The sequence below is a fragment of the Rattus rattus genome, chromosome 5 (genome assembly GCF_011064425.1).
Source record: "Rattus rattus isolate New Zealand chromosome 5, Rrattus_CSIRO_v1, whole genome shotgun sequence".
Lineage (NCBI taxonomy): Eukaryota > Metazoa > Chordata > Mammalia > Rodentia > Muridae > Rattus > Rattus rattus.
In genome coordinates, this window is record NC_046158.1 from 66,065,017 (window position 1) to 66,078,006 (window position 12,990).

Sequence of the window (12,990 nt, forward strand, 5' to 3'; positions counted from 1 at the left end):
CAAAAAGCTTTGTGGGTGACCAGTACTCAGGGCCCGGGAGCAAAGGGGTGCTTTCAACCCTGGCTGGCTCTGGGGAAAAAGCTCCTGTGCCTGATCTAAGTAACTGGCCTCCAGACCAAGGACGTGTGGAGCTGTCCGAGGTGCTGAATCTGCCTACTTTGGGACTTAGCCTAGTACTGTTGGAGATCGGAAAGACTGGGCTCTCCTTCGGAGCCTGTTCTGTCCCAGGTGACCTTGGGCACCTGACTTCCCCTCATCGGCAGCGCTGAACTCATTCTCGGTGTCGCGGCTGGATGGGAGGCTCGTGCCACCTTCAGTCTCACAGCTAGTGCGCGTCCCTTCCCGGGCGTGGAGAGTGACAAAATCTTTTGCCAGGTTAGATGCTCGCCCGTCCAATCTCACCTGCTCTTCCCCAGGCCCCGACGGCTCCAGTCTTTTGGCTGCCCGGCGGCCAACAGGCAGCGCTCTGCCCCGACAGAAGCACGTTGCTAGAATCCGCCCCGCTGCACACCAGGGGCCTGTTGGGACCAAACCCTCAAAATCAGGATTAAACTGCAGGCGGGACAGCGAAGGGGCTACAAGCCATGGAAGAGAGGCGTGAAAACACTTCGGGGTCCAGAGTGCGTGGTTAGGGCGGAGGCGGGGCTCATAGCCAAGCTTGGCCGCCTGGTTCCTCCCCAGCCCGCGAGGGGGCGCCTAGTCCCCATGACAACGCGGACAGCCCCCACCCCACCCCCCGGAGGGCAGCGCCGGAGGCTAATCCTCCCTGGCGACTGTGGGCGGTGCCCTCGGAGCTGGAGTCCCGAGGCGCGGGCCATCTCTCGGGAAGGGTGTAAGCATCAAGGGTGCCCGACACTCCAGGTGGTGACCCCCGCGCGTCGCCGCTGGGTGACCGGCCCCGGGCGGGCGGTGCGTCCCCACCACGATTGGCTGCTTCCCTGTGACATCACGCGGCTCGGGGAAAAGTGCGAGCGTGAGCGCGAGTCGGAGCCACAGCGCCGGGAGCTGCAGGCGAAGCAGGGGCCGCCCCTTGGCACCCTGTCCCCGCCCCCGGCCCCCGGCCCAGTCGCCCACCCCACCGACTCGCGGAACCTCTGGCTTGTTCCGCCGTCTGTCCGGCACCAGCAGAGAAAGACAGAAGCAGCGGGTGAGTAACTCCGCGGAAGCGCGGGGGCGGGGGGCTCCTATGAAAGATAAGGATGTAGGGTTCCCGGACCCTCTGAAGGTCTCCAGAGGTGGGTCCGGCTGGAACAGGACCTTTAAGAGGCAAGCGCGGTGCAGAAGGGGCGGAGAGCCCAAGGATGGGGCACCCCTCTGGAAGAAGGGCCCCGGGTCTCTAAAAGGTTTCTCCAGGTGAGCCTCTAGGGATTGGTGATCATTGAGAAGACTAGAGGAGGAATAGTCCCAGCCCACAGCCCAACGGTGAAGCAGAGCAGCCGTCGGGTCAGGACCCACACTCCCTCACTCCCTCCCGTTGGCTGCTCTTCAAGGCGCCGGAAGATGAAGCCCCAAAGCTCCCGTTTCCCGCCCGTCTCCGTGCCCTCCGTTCCCACCTTGGCCCACCCGGAGCCTCCAGCACGCTCTAGCCGGTGGAGTCATCTGTCCGCGACCTTGAACCCCGACGGAAAACACCCCTGTTCTCTCCGGTTTCCCTTCCCCATCTCCAGGAGTCCCCTCTCTTTTACTCATCCGGGGAGATACATCTTCCAGCCCTCCACCCTCCCAGCTTTTAGAGGAAGTGTTAGGCACAATGATTTGGCCCAATATCCTGCACCCCTCTCTTCCCCTTAAGTACAGAGGCTTCTCTTCGCCTCAGGAACAGTCCTGGGAGCTATAGCTTTCCTAAAGTGATCACTTAGTCGAAAATCTACCCCACGAGTCACCCCACAGGCGCCCAGAGCACCCTTTCCCGTCTTGTCCCCAGCAGGGGTAGGGGCTCAAGGACCCGCGGAAGCACATTGCCCACGCCCAGAGACTACAGGAACTGCGTGCCTGGGGGTTGATGGGAGGGCGGGGCATCGGAAAACCTTGGCCCTTTCGACCGGGACCCAGACGTGGAGGAGCCGGGAGATGGGCCCAAGGGTAAGCCCCGAAATGGCCTTTGAGGTATTCCTGAGCCCACGGCTTGGGAACTCGGTGCCTATTTTGACCGATAGGACTAGACAGGGCCTCTCCTGAGGGTGCGGGTTGAAGACTGAAGAACAATTGTACCCTCTTGAACCTCAACTGGGCTCCCCGTTGGAGGCTCTGCCCCTGCCTTCAATGCGTAGGGTACATCAAACAGGGCTTGGTGACCCTCACGGCTCGATTCGTCGACTATCGCAGAGGCTTCTCGACAGAAGTCAGCCCACGGCTGGGACTGCGCGCTCTCCATTCTTGACAATGCAGACAGGACCAGGTGCCCGGGTCACTAAGATAATGGTTCTAAAGTCAGGGTTTACTCGCAGCCCAATTTTTGGTCCCTTCTCAACCTTTTCCCCACACAGAGGTCGGGCGCTTCCCGGTGGTTCCCGCCATGGGCACTGGATGTGACTGGTCATTCGTTGAGAGTCCAGCATTTGCTCCCGCACACAAGTTCGCGGTTACGACCACCCAAGCCCTATGGCCAGACACGCACACACATGCACACGCACGTGTCCACATGGCGCTGGCATGCTCACACGTTCAAAGGCGCACTGGTATCCAGGCGTGGCGGTGCGCACACTGGCACAGGCAGGCAGCTACTAGTGTCTACTCGCGCTCCCGAGTAGTCACACACAAACACAACTCAAGCACTCGTTTTCCCACCTACACGTTTCTTGATGGGTGCCTTGCAGGGTGCGGGTGGAATCCCGACGCCATAAAGTTTCTCGAAACCCTGGCCGAACCAAAGGAACCTTTGTGGCAGCCTGGGGCCACCGACACAGGCGGTATCTCCCTCCCTTTGGTCTCTTGAGGGAGAAGCCCTGCCCTGACGGCTTTTCTGTATTTGCGATTTACACTGGGACTTGAGGACGTGGTGAACCTCCGGCTCGGGGTCCGGAGCTGGCATCGGGGACCGACATTGCCATCTAGTGGTGCGCACAGACCAGGGTGATGACTGACTTGCCTTCTCAGATTCTAGTTGGGCCGGGTTGGAGTTGGAGGGCGGGGGAAGTGGGGGCAGGATTGTGCCTGAAGGTGCTGCGGTCTGAACGTCTGAGAGACTATCAGATAAGTCTAGAAAGAAAACTGGGACCAAGTTAAGAAAAATGAATTTTCCCCATCTGCATCTGTCGGGGCTCCCAGAGGAGCAAACCACCCACACCGTTCATCTGGTCATTTATTTGTCAAGGCTGTTTTTTGGTCCCAGGAGGACAAAGGTCAAACCCCGAGTGAGGGAACTGGATGGAATACGAGGGCTCCACATCTAAGATGGGAGGGGGGCCTTCTATCCTGTGTGGTTTGAGGAATACCTTAGAGATAAGAAAGTGTCCTTGGAGGGTTGGGGATTTAGCTCAGTGGTAGAGCACTTGCCTAGCAAGCCCAAGGCCCTGGGTTCGGTCCCCAGCTCCGAAAAAAAAAAAGAAAAGAGAGAGAGAGAGAGAGAAAAAAAAGAAAGTGTCCTTGGTTGCTAATCCTGACCCTCCCCTTCTGACAAACTAGATGAATTTCATCAAGTTCATTATGATGCCCTTCTATAAGAGGACTTTTATATCTGCAAGATGAGGTTACCAATAGTACTCACCTTTTCTGGATGCTATGGACATTAAACTTGATCATCTATAGGAAAAACTTTGAGGTGCTCCTGACTCAATAAACAAGAGAGGTTGTATTTTCCTATCTCGCACATCACGGCCCCCACCCCCCATCCTGGTCTTCTTCTGCTAGCTGCTGGCTAGCTGGCTGTGTTCTGGCCCTGAGAGACTAAAGTGAGGGTTTCCTTGGTGTGTACTAATGGCTCCCCTACTGGCTCACCTCGGTCCCTGCCAGCGGGTGGGGGGGAGTAGCCTCTGTGCTTAATGCTACTACCCTCCCAGCTCTAAGGCTGATGCTAGAGGCTCCATTTTGGAGCTGAATGCCACTGTGGAGACTCTTAAAAGAACGGATCCATCTTTTGCCCTTGACTCCTTGCCCTTGGGTGACCTTGGAGGTCTCATTATCCCCTTTCCTCCTGCCCTCCTTTGCCCCATGGGTTTAACTTTGAAGCCAGAAGGCGAGCTGTGGTGGAGCCGGAGAGCTGGGCTGAAGCTTGGCCTGTGTTTGCAGCCCCCAGTGCCATTTCCAGTTGGAGAGCAAGCTGAGGTGTTACCTGGATCCTCTGGCTGCTCAAAGGCTGAGGTGGGACAAGATCCTCTATTTCGTAAATGACAGAACTAGTTCCCAGAAGGAAAATGGCTCTCCTTGGGCTGTACAGCTAGACCTTGCTGGCCTTCTATTGAACCGAGGCTGCAGACTTGGTGCCTCTTCCTCCACAGCCGGCTGCTGCACCCTCTCTTCCTCTTACACAGGCACACACACACAGACGCACACACAGATGCACAGGACTGCGTATACGACCTGCGTGTGGCTGAGATGGTGCCTTTGTGCGTATGTGGAATGCTTGTGTGTTGGCGGGTGTGAAGGAGGCTGGGTTGAGCGGCTGCCCTGGCACAGCGTGCTGGGCGTGGGCCTCCCTCACATGTGTGGAAGAGGAAGGGGAGGAGGAGATGAAGGGAGCCTGGTGGGAGGGAAGGCAAACTCCGGGGAGGGGCTCTGTTGGACCTTAGCTGGGTCATCCTCTGTGAGGGATGAGAACTCTCAGGGGCTGGCTGCAGGTCCCCTCTGGGGTAATTCCCTCATCTTTTGGCCCCATGAAAGAGCTTGTCCTTAGTTCTTGGGGAATCAGGTTGATCCTTCCTCAGCTGCTGGGTCTTTTAGGCTTTTGATTTCTTTGCTGGAGAGTTAACAGCCCCCACGCTGTCCACTCTTCGCCCCTGGGACTGAGCTGGGCAGGCAAAGCTGAACATCCTGAGTCATCTTACTGTTCCCTTTCCTATTCTTCTTCCTCTTCCGGGCGTCCCAGCTCCCGCCTCACCTCCTTTGGTCGCTCAAGTGACCTCCCTATCCCTTAGAACCATCAGGGTCCTGTGACTTATTTGACTGCTCTCCCTCATCCCCAAATGCACTGGACCAGCCACAGGATGTCAAGGAAACGTGGGACCTTATTTAAAACCTCTGAGCCTGTCTCCTCAATATCTGCCTTCGGTTCGTTGTGGGGAAACGCAGGGCACAGGGATTTAGTAGACAGTCTATGCTGCCTGCTATTACTAATATTATCATCATCATCATCATCATCATCATCATCATTATTGCTGCAGTGTAGGAATAGAACAAGTCTCCCTTGGCTGTGATTGGTTAAGAAATGTCCACATGACTGGGATATGGCGATGCATACCTGCAGTTCCAGTCCTCTAGAGGCAGAGGCAGGCAGATCAAGGTCTGTGACTTTGAGGTCAGCCTGGTCTACACAGTAAGAACTTCTCTCAAAAACAAACAAAAAAAAAATTAGTTAGAAGAAAGAAAAGAGATGAACAAGCTAGGCTGCAGATGTAGCTCAGGGGTACACATGTGTGGTACAAATCGGCCATGTGCATGGCCTTGGGTACATCCTTCGCTAACCAAGAAGCAGGAGTCCGGAAGCGACAGGCCTGAGTGGGCAAGCGAGTAGACACTTGTCCTTGCTGCCTGACTTGCAGCCCGTGGAGCCACTCCTCATGCTGCCCCTTGCTTTCCTGAGCTCTGTCTTTGTCTCTGGGCTTTTGCCGTATCTCAGCTCTGGGCTGCAGCTCTTCACTGTGGCTTCCTCCTCGCCCTCGTCTGCGTCATCTTCTGGGTGAGGCCCACAGTCAGTCAGTGAGCACCAGTCCTCTCCATTCTTCTATCTTAGGCCCTTCACCCTCACTGCCTTCCTCTTTCTATCAGTTTCCCCCCGCCTCACGTTTCTGTTTTCCCCTAAACTAGATGATCCGTTCTGAGATGGGCACCGTGTGTGTTTCATTTACTTCTATGATCTCAGCCCTGAGCAGATTACAGTGCTTGGCTGAGGAAGCTTCCGGTAAACGTTAGATGACTGAGAACTCAGGGATGGTTGGCACGGAATGCCCTGACATTTTCCTGGGTAAAGTTCCTCCCGCCACCGTGACTCCAGGTAACCTCTGTGCAACCCCTCCCTCCCACCCGCCCTCTTCCACAATTCACACCTGTGCTGTCTCCTTCCTCCTCCAGCCACTGCCCACCTGTATCCAGTTGGGTTCAGCATGGCCAACTTCACGCCTGTCAATGGCAGCTCAGCCAATCAGTCTGTGCGCCTGGTCACAGCAGCCCACAACCACCTGGAGACAGTGGAGATGGTGTTCATTGCTACAGTGACTGGCTCCCTGAGCCTGGTGACTGTTGTGGGTAACATCCTGGTGATGCTGTCCATCAAGGTCAACAGGCAGTTGCAGACGGTCAACAACTACTTCCTCTTCAGCCTGGCGTGTGCGGATCTCATCATAGGGGCATTCTCTATGAACCTCTACACTTTGTATATCATCAAGGGCTACTGGCCCCTGGGTGCCGTGGTCTGTGACTTGTGGCTGGCCCTGGACTATGTGGTGAGCAATGCCTCTGTAATGAACCTTCTTATCATCAGCTTCGATCGTTACTTCTGCGTCACCAAACCCCTCACCTATCCCGCCCGCCGCACTACTAAGATGGCAGGTCTCATGATCGCAGCTGCCTGGGTCTTGTCCTTTGTGCTCTGGGCTCCTGCCATCTTGTTCTGGCAGTTTGTGGTGGGCAAGAGGACGGTGCCTGATAACCAGTGCTTCATCCAGTTCTTGTCCAACCCGGCAGTGACCTTTGGCACCGCCATTGCTGCCTTCTACCTGCCTGTGGTCATCATGACGGTACTGTATATTCACATCTCACTGGCCAGCCGCAGCCGCGTTCACAAGCATCGACCTGAGGGCCCCAAGGAGAAGAAGGCCAAGACTCTGGCTTTCCTCAAAAGCCCTCTGATGAAGCCGAGTATCAAGAAACCTCCACCAGGGGGCGCTTCTCGAGAGGAACTGCGCAATGGGAAGCTAGAAGAGGCTCCTCCGCCAGCCCTGCCCCCGCCTCCACGCCCAGTGCCTGACAAGGACACTTCCAATGAGTCCAGCTCAGGCAGTGCCACCCAGAACACCAAGGAACGGCCACCCACAGAGCTGTCCACCGCAGAGGCCACCACTCCAGCACTGCCTGCCCCTACCCTGCAGCCACGAACCCTCAACCCAGCCTCCAAATGGTCCAAGATTCAAATTGTAACAAAGCAGACAGGCAATGAATGTGTGACGGCCATCGAGATTGTACCTGCCACTCCAGCTGGTATGCGCCCAGCAGCCAATGTGGCCCGAAAGTTTGCCAGCATTGCTCGCAACCAGGTGCGCAAGAAGCGGCAGATGGCGGCCCGGGAGCGCAAAGTGACTCGGACAATCTTTGCCATTCTGCTGGCCTTCATCCTCACCTGGACACCCTACAATGTCATGGTCCTGGTGAACACCTTTTGCCAGAGCTGTATCCCCGAGAGGGTGTGGTCCATCGGCTACTGGCTCTGCTACGTCAACAGCACCATCAACCCCGCCTGCTATGCACTCTGCAATGCCACTTTCAAAAAGACCTTCCGGCACCTTTTGCTGTGCCAGTATCGGAACATCGGCACAGCCAGGTAGACAGGCAGGTGCCCTAGGAGGTGCTGGTGTCATGAGCGTGTACCGGGGAACCACATGGCTCACCGGCTGTGGAGGAGAGAGTAGGCGGCCCCACTCTGAGTTCGCATCTGCTGAAGAGAACAGGTCTCCCAGACACCGTGAGGTACTAGAGGCCCTTCGCTAGGATGGGAGAGCAGATCTCTACTGAAGCCTAGAAGGCTCAGCCCAGGGAGGGTCTGAACTGTCACCACCCGGCCCACATCTGTTACCTTGCCTCAGGAAGATGGGGGACAATGGCTGGAGTGGGCAGTGGCTCTACAAAGGTCAACCATCGGCCGAAGTGCATAGAGCCGAGCCCAGGAGCATCTCGGGAGGAGCAAAAGGAGCCAGGCTTGCAAGGGCGGGGTCCCCCATGCGCTGTAATCGGTGCTTTCCGCCTTCCTGCACCCTCCTCCCCCTGCATGTAGGCTCAGCCCTTCCCCTGCCCCCAAGTCCCACTCCAGGGTGAGAGAGTGCCCTGCTAATGTTGCTCAGCCAGGCTCTGGGTGGGAAACTAAGCCCTTTGGCACTCCCCTGGCCAGCAGTCATAACTGGATGGGACAACTGGGAAATCATGCTAAGCTGAGACCGATTCCAGGGCACTGAGTCAATTAGTGCTGGATCATATGGTCAAACTGTCAAGAGCCCACCCCCACCCCCAGGTCACACATCAAATGAGTGGCAGCGGCGTTCCTCTCTCCTCTACAAGGAGGGAGGTGTGGATCCAAGGGAGGAAAGGTGGTGGTAGGGACCTTGGTGATCTATACAGGCCTCAGTGACAGGTGACACAAGCAAGCACCCTCATTAGTCCCCAAGGAGAGCATTCCAGACTGGCAGTAGCCTGGACCAGAAAGACTCTTGACTAGGTGAGGCAGAGTTCAAATGAGTCACCTAGGTTCTCTTCCCTAACCCCAGCCCTGTGGGTCCCTGGGAGAGATGACACCCAAGGGGCCCTGGAAGACATTTTTGTAAATGTTCTGCTCTTTCCACTAACTGTTGGGAGCACTTCTTACGTAGCCCTCCGCTCCCCTCAGTACATCTTTCCCCATCCTCCCACCCCCAACAAAGCTCCCTGGCAAACTCCCTGGGAAGGGGCTTTTATATATTAAAAAAGAGGCTTTTATTGGAAAAAAGTGAGTTCATTTTATTCATTTCTCGATAACAGGTATCAGGGTGGGGGAAACAAAAGGGGTTATGGGGAGGCTCACTTCCCAGAATCCCTTGTCCCTCCCCACTTTGGGCACTAGGTGTGGGCGAGAGGGGGCAGGAGTAAAAGGGTGTGATTGACAAAGCTGACAGGAAGACAAAAGGCACTGGTGGGTTACATCTTGGGCCCGTGGGAGAAGAGGGCTCCGTTCCGGTCCCAGGCGAGGCCAGAGACTCTCTGGCCTCCTGACTCAGTCCTTTCCTTTTCCTTTCTTGGCTGGAAAACAATAAAGAAATACATTAGTGTGGTGGGTGACCTGGCTCAAACTCTCCGGACAGCACAATCCATCAAGGAGAGAAAATCCTGCCCCCTAGTGGTGACGGATAGTTAACCTGGAAGTGGTGGGAAAGGGCAGCCATGTGATGTCAAGCCTTTCTTTATTCCTTCAACTTTTTAACCCCCTCCCCTCCTCCCTTTTTTAAAGACAGAGTCTCAGGTCTCGGGCTGTAACCTTGAACTCCCGGCGGTCTTATTGCCTCCGTCCTGAAGTGCTGCGTCTACAGGCATTAGCCACCAAGTCTGACTTTCAACTTTTTATTTTCATCCAGGATCAGAGTATGTTCAAGTTCCTCACCTGGGAAGTGGGCAGAGTAACCTCTGCCCTGTTGGCCTCAATAGCTGTTGTGAGTCAAGTAGCAGCATGTCCCTTTGGGACATCCTTCCTACAGTTTTTTTTTTTTCTTTTTTTTTCTTTTTTCGGGGCTGGGGACCGAACCCAGGACCTCTTGCCTCCTAGGCAAGCGCTCTACCACTGAGCCAAATCCCCAACCCCCCTTCCTACAGTTTTAAGCACAGAGTGGCACAGAGTGAACTCCTCCCCAACTCCACCCCACCTTCCTCAGGTGACAAAGACAAGCCTTTTCTAGGAACCAGATGGAATGACCCAACAGAAAGAGTAGTTCCTACTTGGGCAGAGAGTGACCCTCAAGGACCTGCCCATTCCTAACTCGAAGACTGTTCTGCAGAGAGCATGAAGTCACTAGCTTGATCCACAGCCCCACCATATTCGCTGACCTTTGGCTTTTGACTTGGTCTTGGAGGTGCAGGGCTTGGTCACGCGGATGGTCTCCTGGCACTGGGCATTGTACCGAGCCTTCTTCAGGGTCCCTTGGCGGGCTTTGGTGCCAGTGCTCCCATCACACGCCCCCCAGCTCTCAAACTTGTATTTGCAGTCGGCTGGTGGGAGGGAGAGTGGTCCCACGGTGAAAGACAGGAGGGTTGTGGCTGCCCTTCCTGCCCAAGTTTTATTAAGGACATACCCTGTTTTCCCGCCCTCCTCCCGTGCTCCACCTCACCTCCAAACTCCTTCTTCCAGTTGCAGGGCACCTTGCAATGGATGCGCTGGGTCTGGGCCCCACAGGTACCCTCGCGGAAACCCATGCCGCAGTCCTTGCTGCTGGGGGTGCAGGGCCCCCAGGTCCACTCCGAACACTCGCTGCCCTTCTTCACCTTGTCTACAAGGCACAAGGAACACAATTAAGGACATGGCGTGCCCAGAGACTCCCTCGGAGATCAGCACCTAGGTCACACGGCCTCACCTACCCGCCCCAGCTTTCTTTTGCTCCGGACCCCACCCTACCCAATCACCTTTCTTTTTGGCCACCGCGGTCGTGACCGCCAAGAGGGCAAGAAGGGCTAGAAGGAAGAAACTTCGGTGCTGCATCCTGGGGGGAAAAACCTGGGTTAGAGTTTCTCGCCTAGTCCCTTCTCCGCTGGGGACCGCGGGAAAGACCTCCCACCCTGACAGACTTGTCCCACTTTCCAGGCCCAAAACGTCAGACCGACAAGGGGGCGACGGAGGGAGGACTTGAAGCCACTATCACGAGTCTCAGCGTACCCCCCACCCCCACCTCATCCCCCTTGGTGGCAGCAGCCTGGAGGGACAGGGGCCACAGCCACTGCGTGCGCTCACTCGCTCACGGGCCGGCTCGATGCTTCGTTCCCTCCCGCTACGGCCGCTAAGGCCCCTTTTGTCTCCAGAACCGGTCTGAGCCGGTCACATGGGCCCCCGCCCCTCCCCCCACCCCATGGAAGGACCCGCCCCGCCCCCTCCCCTCAAACCCGCACCTCCCCAGACCCCCCTAGTCCCCGCCTCCACCCCCGCCCCTTGCCGAGCCGGGACTCCTGTGCCTGTGCCACTCACCTCTGATCTCTGGGTCTTTGGCCCTGGAGCTCCGTCTTACCAGTGCACTCCTGGCTCAGGTCCACTCGTAGCAGCCCCAGCACTCTATCTCCTCCCCTTCCCCTGGTCTGGGCCTGTCTACTTTCCCCTCTTGCAGCCCATTCAACTCAGGTCACCACTTCGCTTGCCCACCGCGGGCCCCTAAATGTCCTGATGTCACAGGCCTGGGCGGCCCCCGAAGCCACGAACCTTCCTTCCAGGCTGGGTTCACCTCCGGCTTGTTTTTAATCAGTTCACTCAAAGTGCAAGTAGGGTCTCTGATGTGTCGGGGAGCTGGGTACCCGGGACCTCAGATGGCTCGGGGTGAACAAGGCTCAAGAGCCTTTTTCTAGTGCAGGTTTGAAGGAGGAGGGGAGGAAGTTGGGGGGATGGGGAGCACACAGAACTGAATTTGGTAAATCTTGTTCTCGCTGACTAGGGCTGTCTGAGAAGTTCCAGACCTGGCTTTGCCAGAGGTGATAACCGCCCACCCGACCCTGGGGCCTCAGGCACACCTCAACTAGATCCCCCAGTACAAGCCAGGGGGAGGGGACTGCTCCAGGGCTCAGGGCCAGTGGCCCACAGAACCCAGGCCGGGGGCCCCGCCCCACCTCTTTTACTTTCATTGTTATCATCCCAGCGGGAGCGGGAAGCGGAGGAAATCAGCTCCGCCCCTGGCCCTGTGAGCCTAAGCCCCTAGGCAGAGGTCAGGAGCAGGGCAGGCCATCTCAGTTAAGGACTCCTGATGTGGTCAGAGGTGTGGTGGCCATTCCCCCATTCCAAGGATTACCCAGCACACAGCATTGCTCATGAGAGTTCCCCCACAACAACAACAAAAAGATAAACAAGAAAGGAAAAAAACTTCACTTTACTGAGTCACACCCAGCTGTAAACAAGTCACCGTGGGAGCCCCACCCCCCACCCCAGGCCATACAGTCCGAAATGAAATGACTGGGTGCATGAGGAGGATCACCAGGGTAGGTGCCAAGCAGGGCAGCGGGCAGGCAAATACAGCAGGCTCTTGAGTTTCTGGGATGCCCAAGGTGGGTGGGTCAGAGAGGAGGGCTAGGCACCCAGAACCTTCCAAAGAGCCCAAGGGATCAGCAGGCCTCCCTGACTGAGCTGTCCAGCCATTCCATCAGCTGTGGTGAGGGCGAGGCTGCCCTGAAGGGAGGACCCAGTCAGCCCAGCTTGTTTCCTGTTCCCCATGAAACCAGGGACAGGTGAGAGTCCAGCTCCATAGAGTCCAGCCCTAGATCTGAACGGCTTCTCAGGGGGTGGCACGGGGCTCCTTCCCTGTGACAGGGTCCCCCCAGAGCCATCTGACAGGAATGTGGCAGTGAGATGGGCAAGGAGAGCTCTAGTGCTCTGGTAGTGTCCCTCGTTGATCCATGGTCCCCTTAACTACACAGCTGTCTCCTGGTCCTCACGTTGGATCATCTGGTAATGTTGTCTGTTCTCCAGGTATGCAGCTAGCTCTGTGTCTTGAGCCTTCTCAGCTCGCTGCCGGGGAGTGTCGCCCTGGAGAAGGGTGGAAGGGCCCCCAAGGCCTTAGGAGAGGGCAGAGGCTCTTCTACCCAGCAGGAGGGGGAGGGTATCCTCAGAGGTCACAGGGTTTCCTCCGCCGGCTCAGGTTTCTCTGGGCCTGGACTTTGTTGGCTCACAAGAGCATAAAAATTTCCTGGCCCTGCCCCCAAGTCTGGGGAAGGGTGGGTTTGTGCTGTGCCAAGCAACTCACCTGCTGATCTGTCTTCATGAGGGAGGCCCCGGCTTCCACAATGTAGTGGCAGATGGTGCGCTGACCCAGGGCGGCTGCCTGGTGTAGACAGGTCTCCCCGCTGGGGAACAGGGGCTGGTTGTAGACACTTCCAGTCCTCTAGGCCTGCCCGGCAGTCTCCCAACAGCCATTA

The 12,990-nt window shown here is 56.8% G+C and overlaps 3 protein-coding genes across 8 annotated transcripts in view; 1 reads left to right on the forward strand and 2 right to left on the reverse strand.

Moving 5' to 3' along the window:
* The first annotated feature begins 1,011 nt into the window (after nt 1-1,011).
* Chrm4 (cholinergic receptor muscarinic 4) lies at nt 1,012-8,845 on the forward strand. 3 transcript variants are annotated; one of them, XM_032903715.1, is made up of 2 exons: nt 1,012-1,147; nt 6,226-8,845. In XM_032903715.1, the coding sequence occupies exon 2, from the start codon at nt 6,258-6,260 to the stop codon at nt 7,692-7,694; it is 1,437 nt and encodes a 478-aa protein (XP_032759606.1). In that variant the 5' UTR covers nt 1,012-1,147; nt 6,226-6,257; the 3' UTR covers nt 7,695-8,845. The 3 variants fall into 3 exon arrangements, with proteins under 3 accessions (XP_032759606.1, XP_032759607.1, XP_032759609.1); XM_032903716.1 differs by lacking the exon at nt 1,012-1,147 and adding an exon at nt 2,060-2,082; XM_032903718.1 differs by lacking the exon at nt 1,012-1,147 and adding an exon at nt 4,687-5,334 and having other exon boundaries at nt 6,343-8,845.
* Nucleotides 8,831-10,870, reverse strand: Mdk (midkine). Its single transcript, XM_032903719.1, has 5 exons — nt 10,770-10,870; nt 10,507-10,583; nt 10,215-10,373; nt 9,934-10,095; nt 8,831-9,135 (listed from the first exon to the last, which is right to left on the reverse strand). Exons 1-5 carry the CDS (start codon nt 10,772-10,774, stop codon nt 9,110-9,112), a joined length of 429 nt encoding a protein of 142 aa, XP_032759610.1. The 5' UTR covers nt 10,775-10,870; the 3' UTR covers nt 8,831-9,109.
* A 1,311-nt stretch (nt 10,871-12,181) lies between these two features.
* Dgkz (diacylglycerol kinase zeta) overlaps nt 12,182-12,990 on the reverse strand; it is a 41,634-nt gene continuing 40,825 nt past the window's right edge. For all 4 annotated transcript variants that reach the window (XM_032903721.1, XM_032903722.1, XM_032903723.1 and 1 more), the window contains 2 exons: nt 12,819-12,918; nt 12,182-12,601 (listed from right to left, as the gene is read on the reverse strand). In XM_032903721.1, the coding sequence (XP_032759612.1) occupies nt 12,485-12,601; nt 12,819-12,918 (217 nt within the window). In that variant the 3' untranslated portion in view covers nt 12,182-12,484. The remainder of the gene's footprint in view (nt 12,602-12,818; nt 12,919-12,990) is intronic.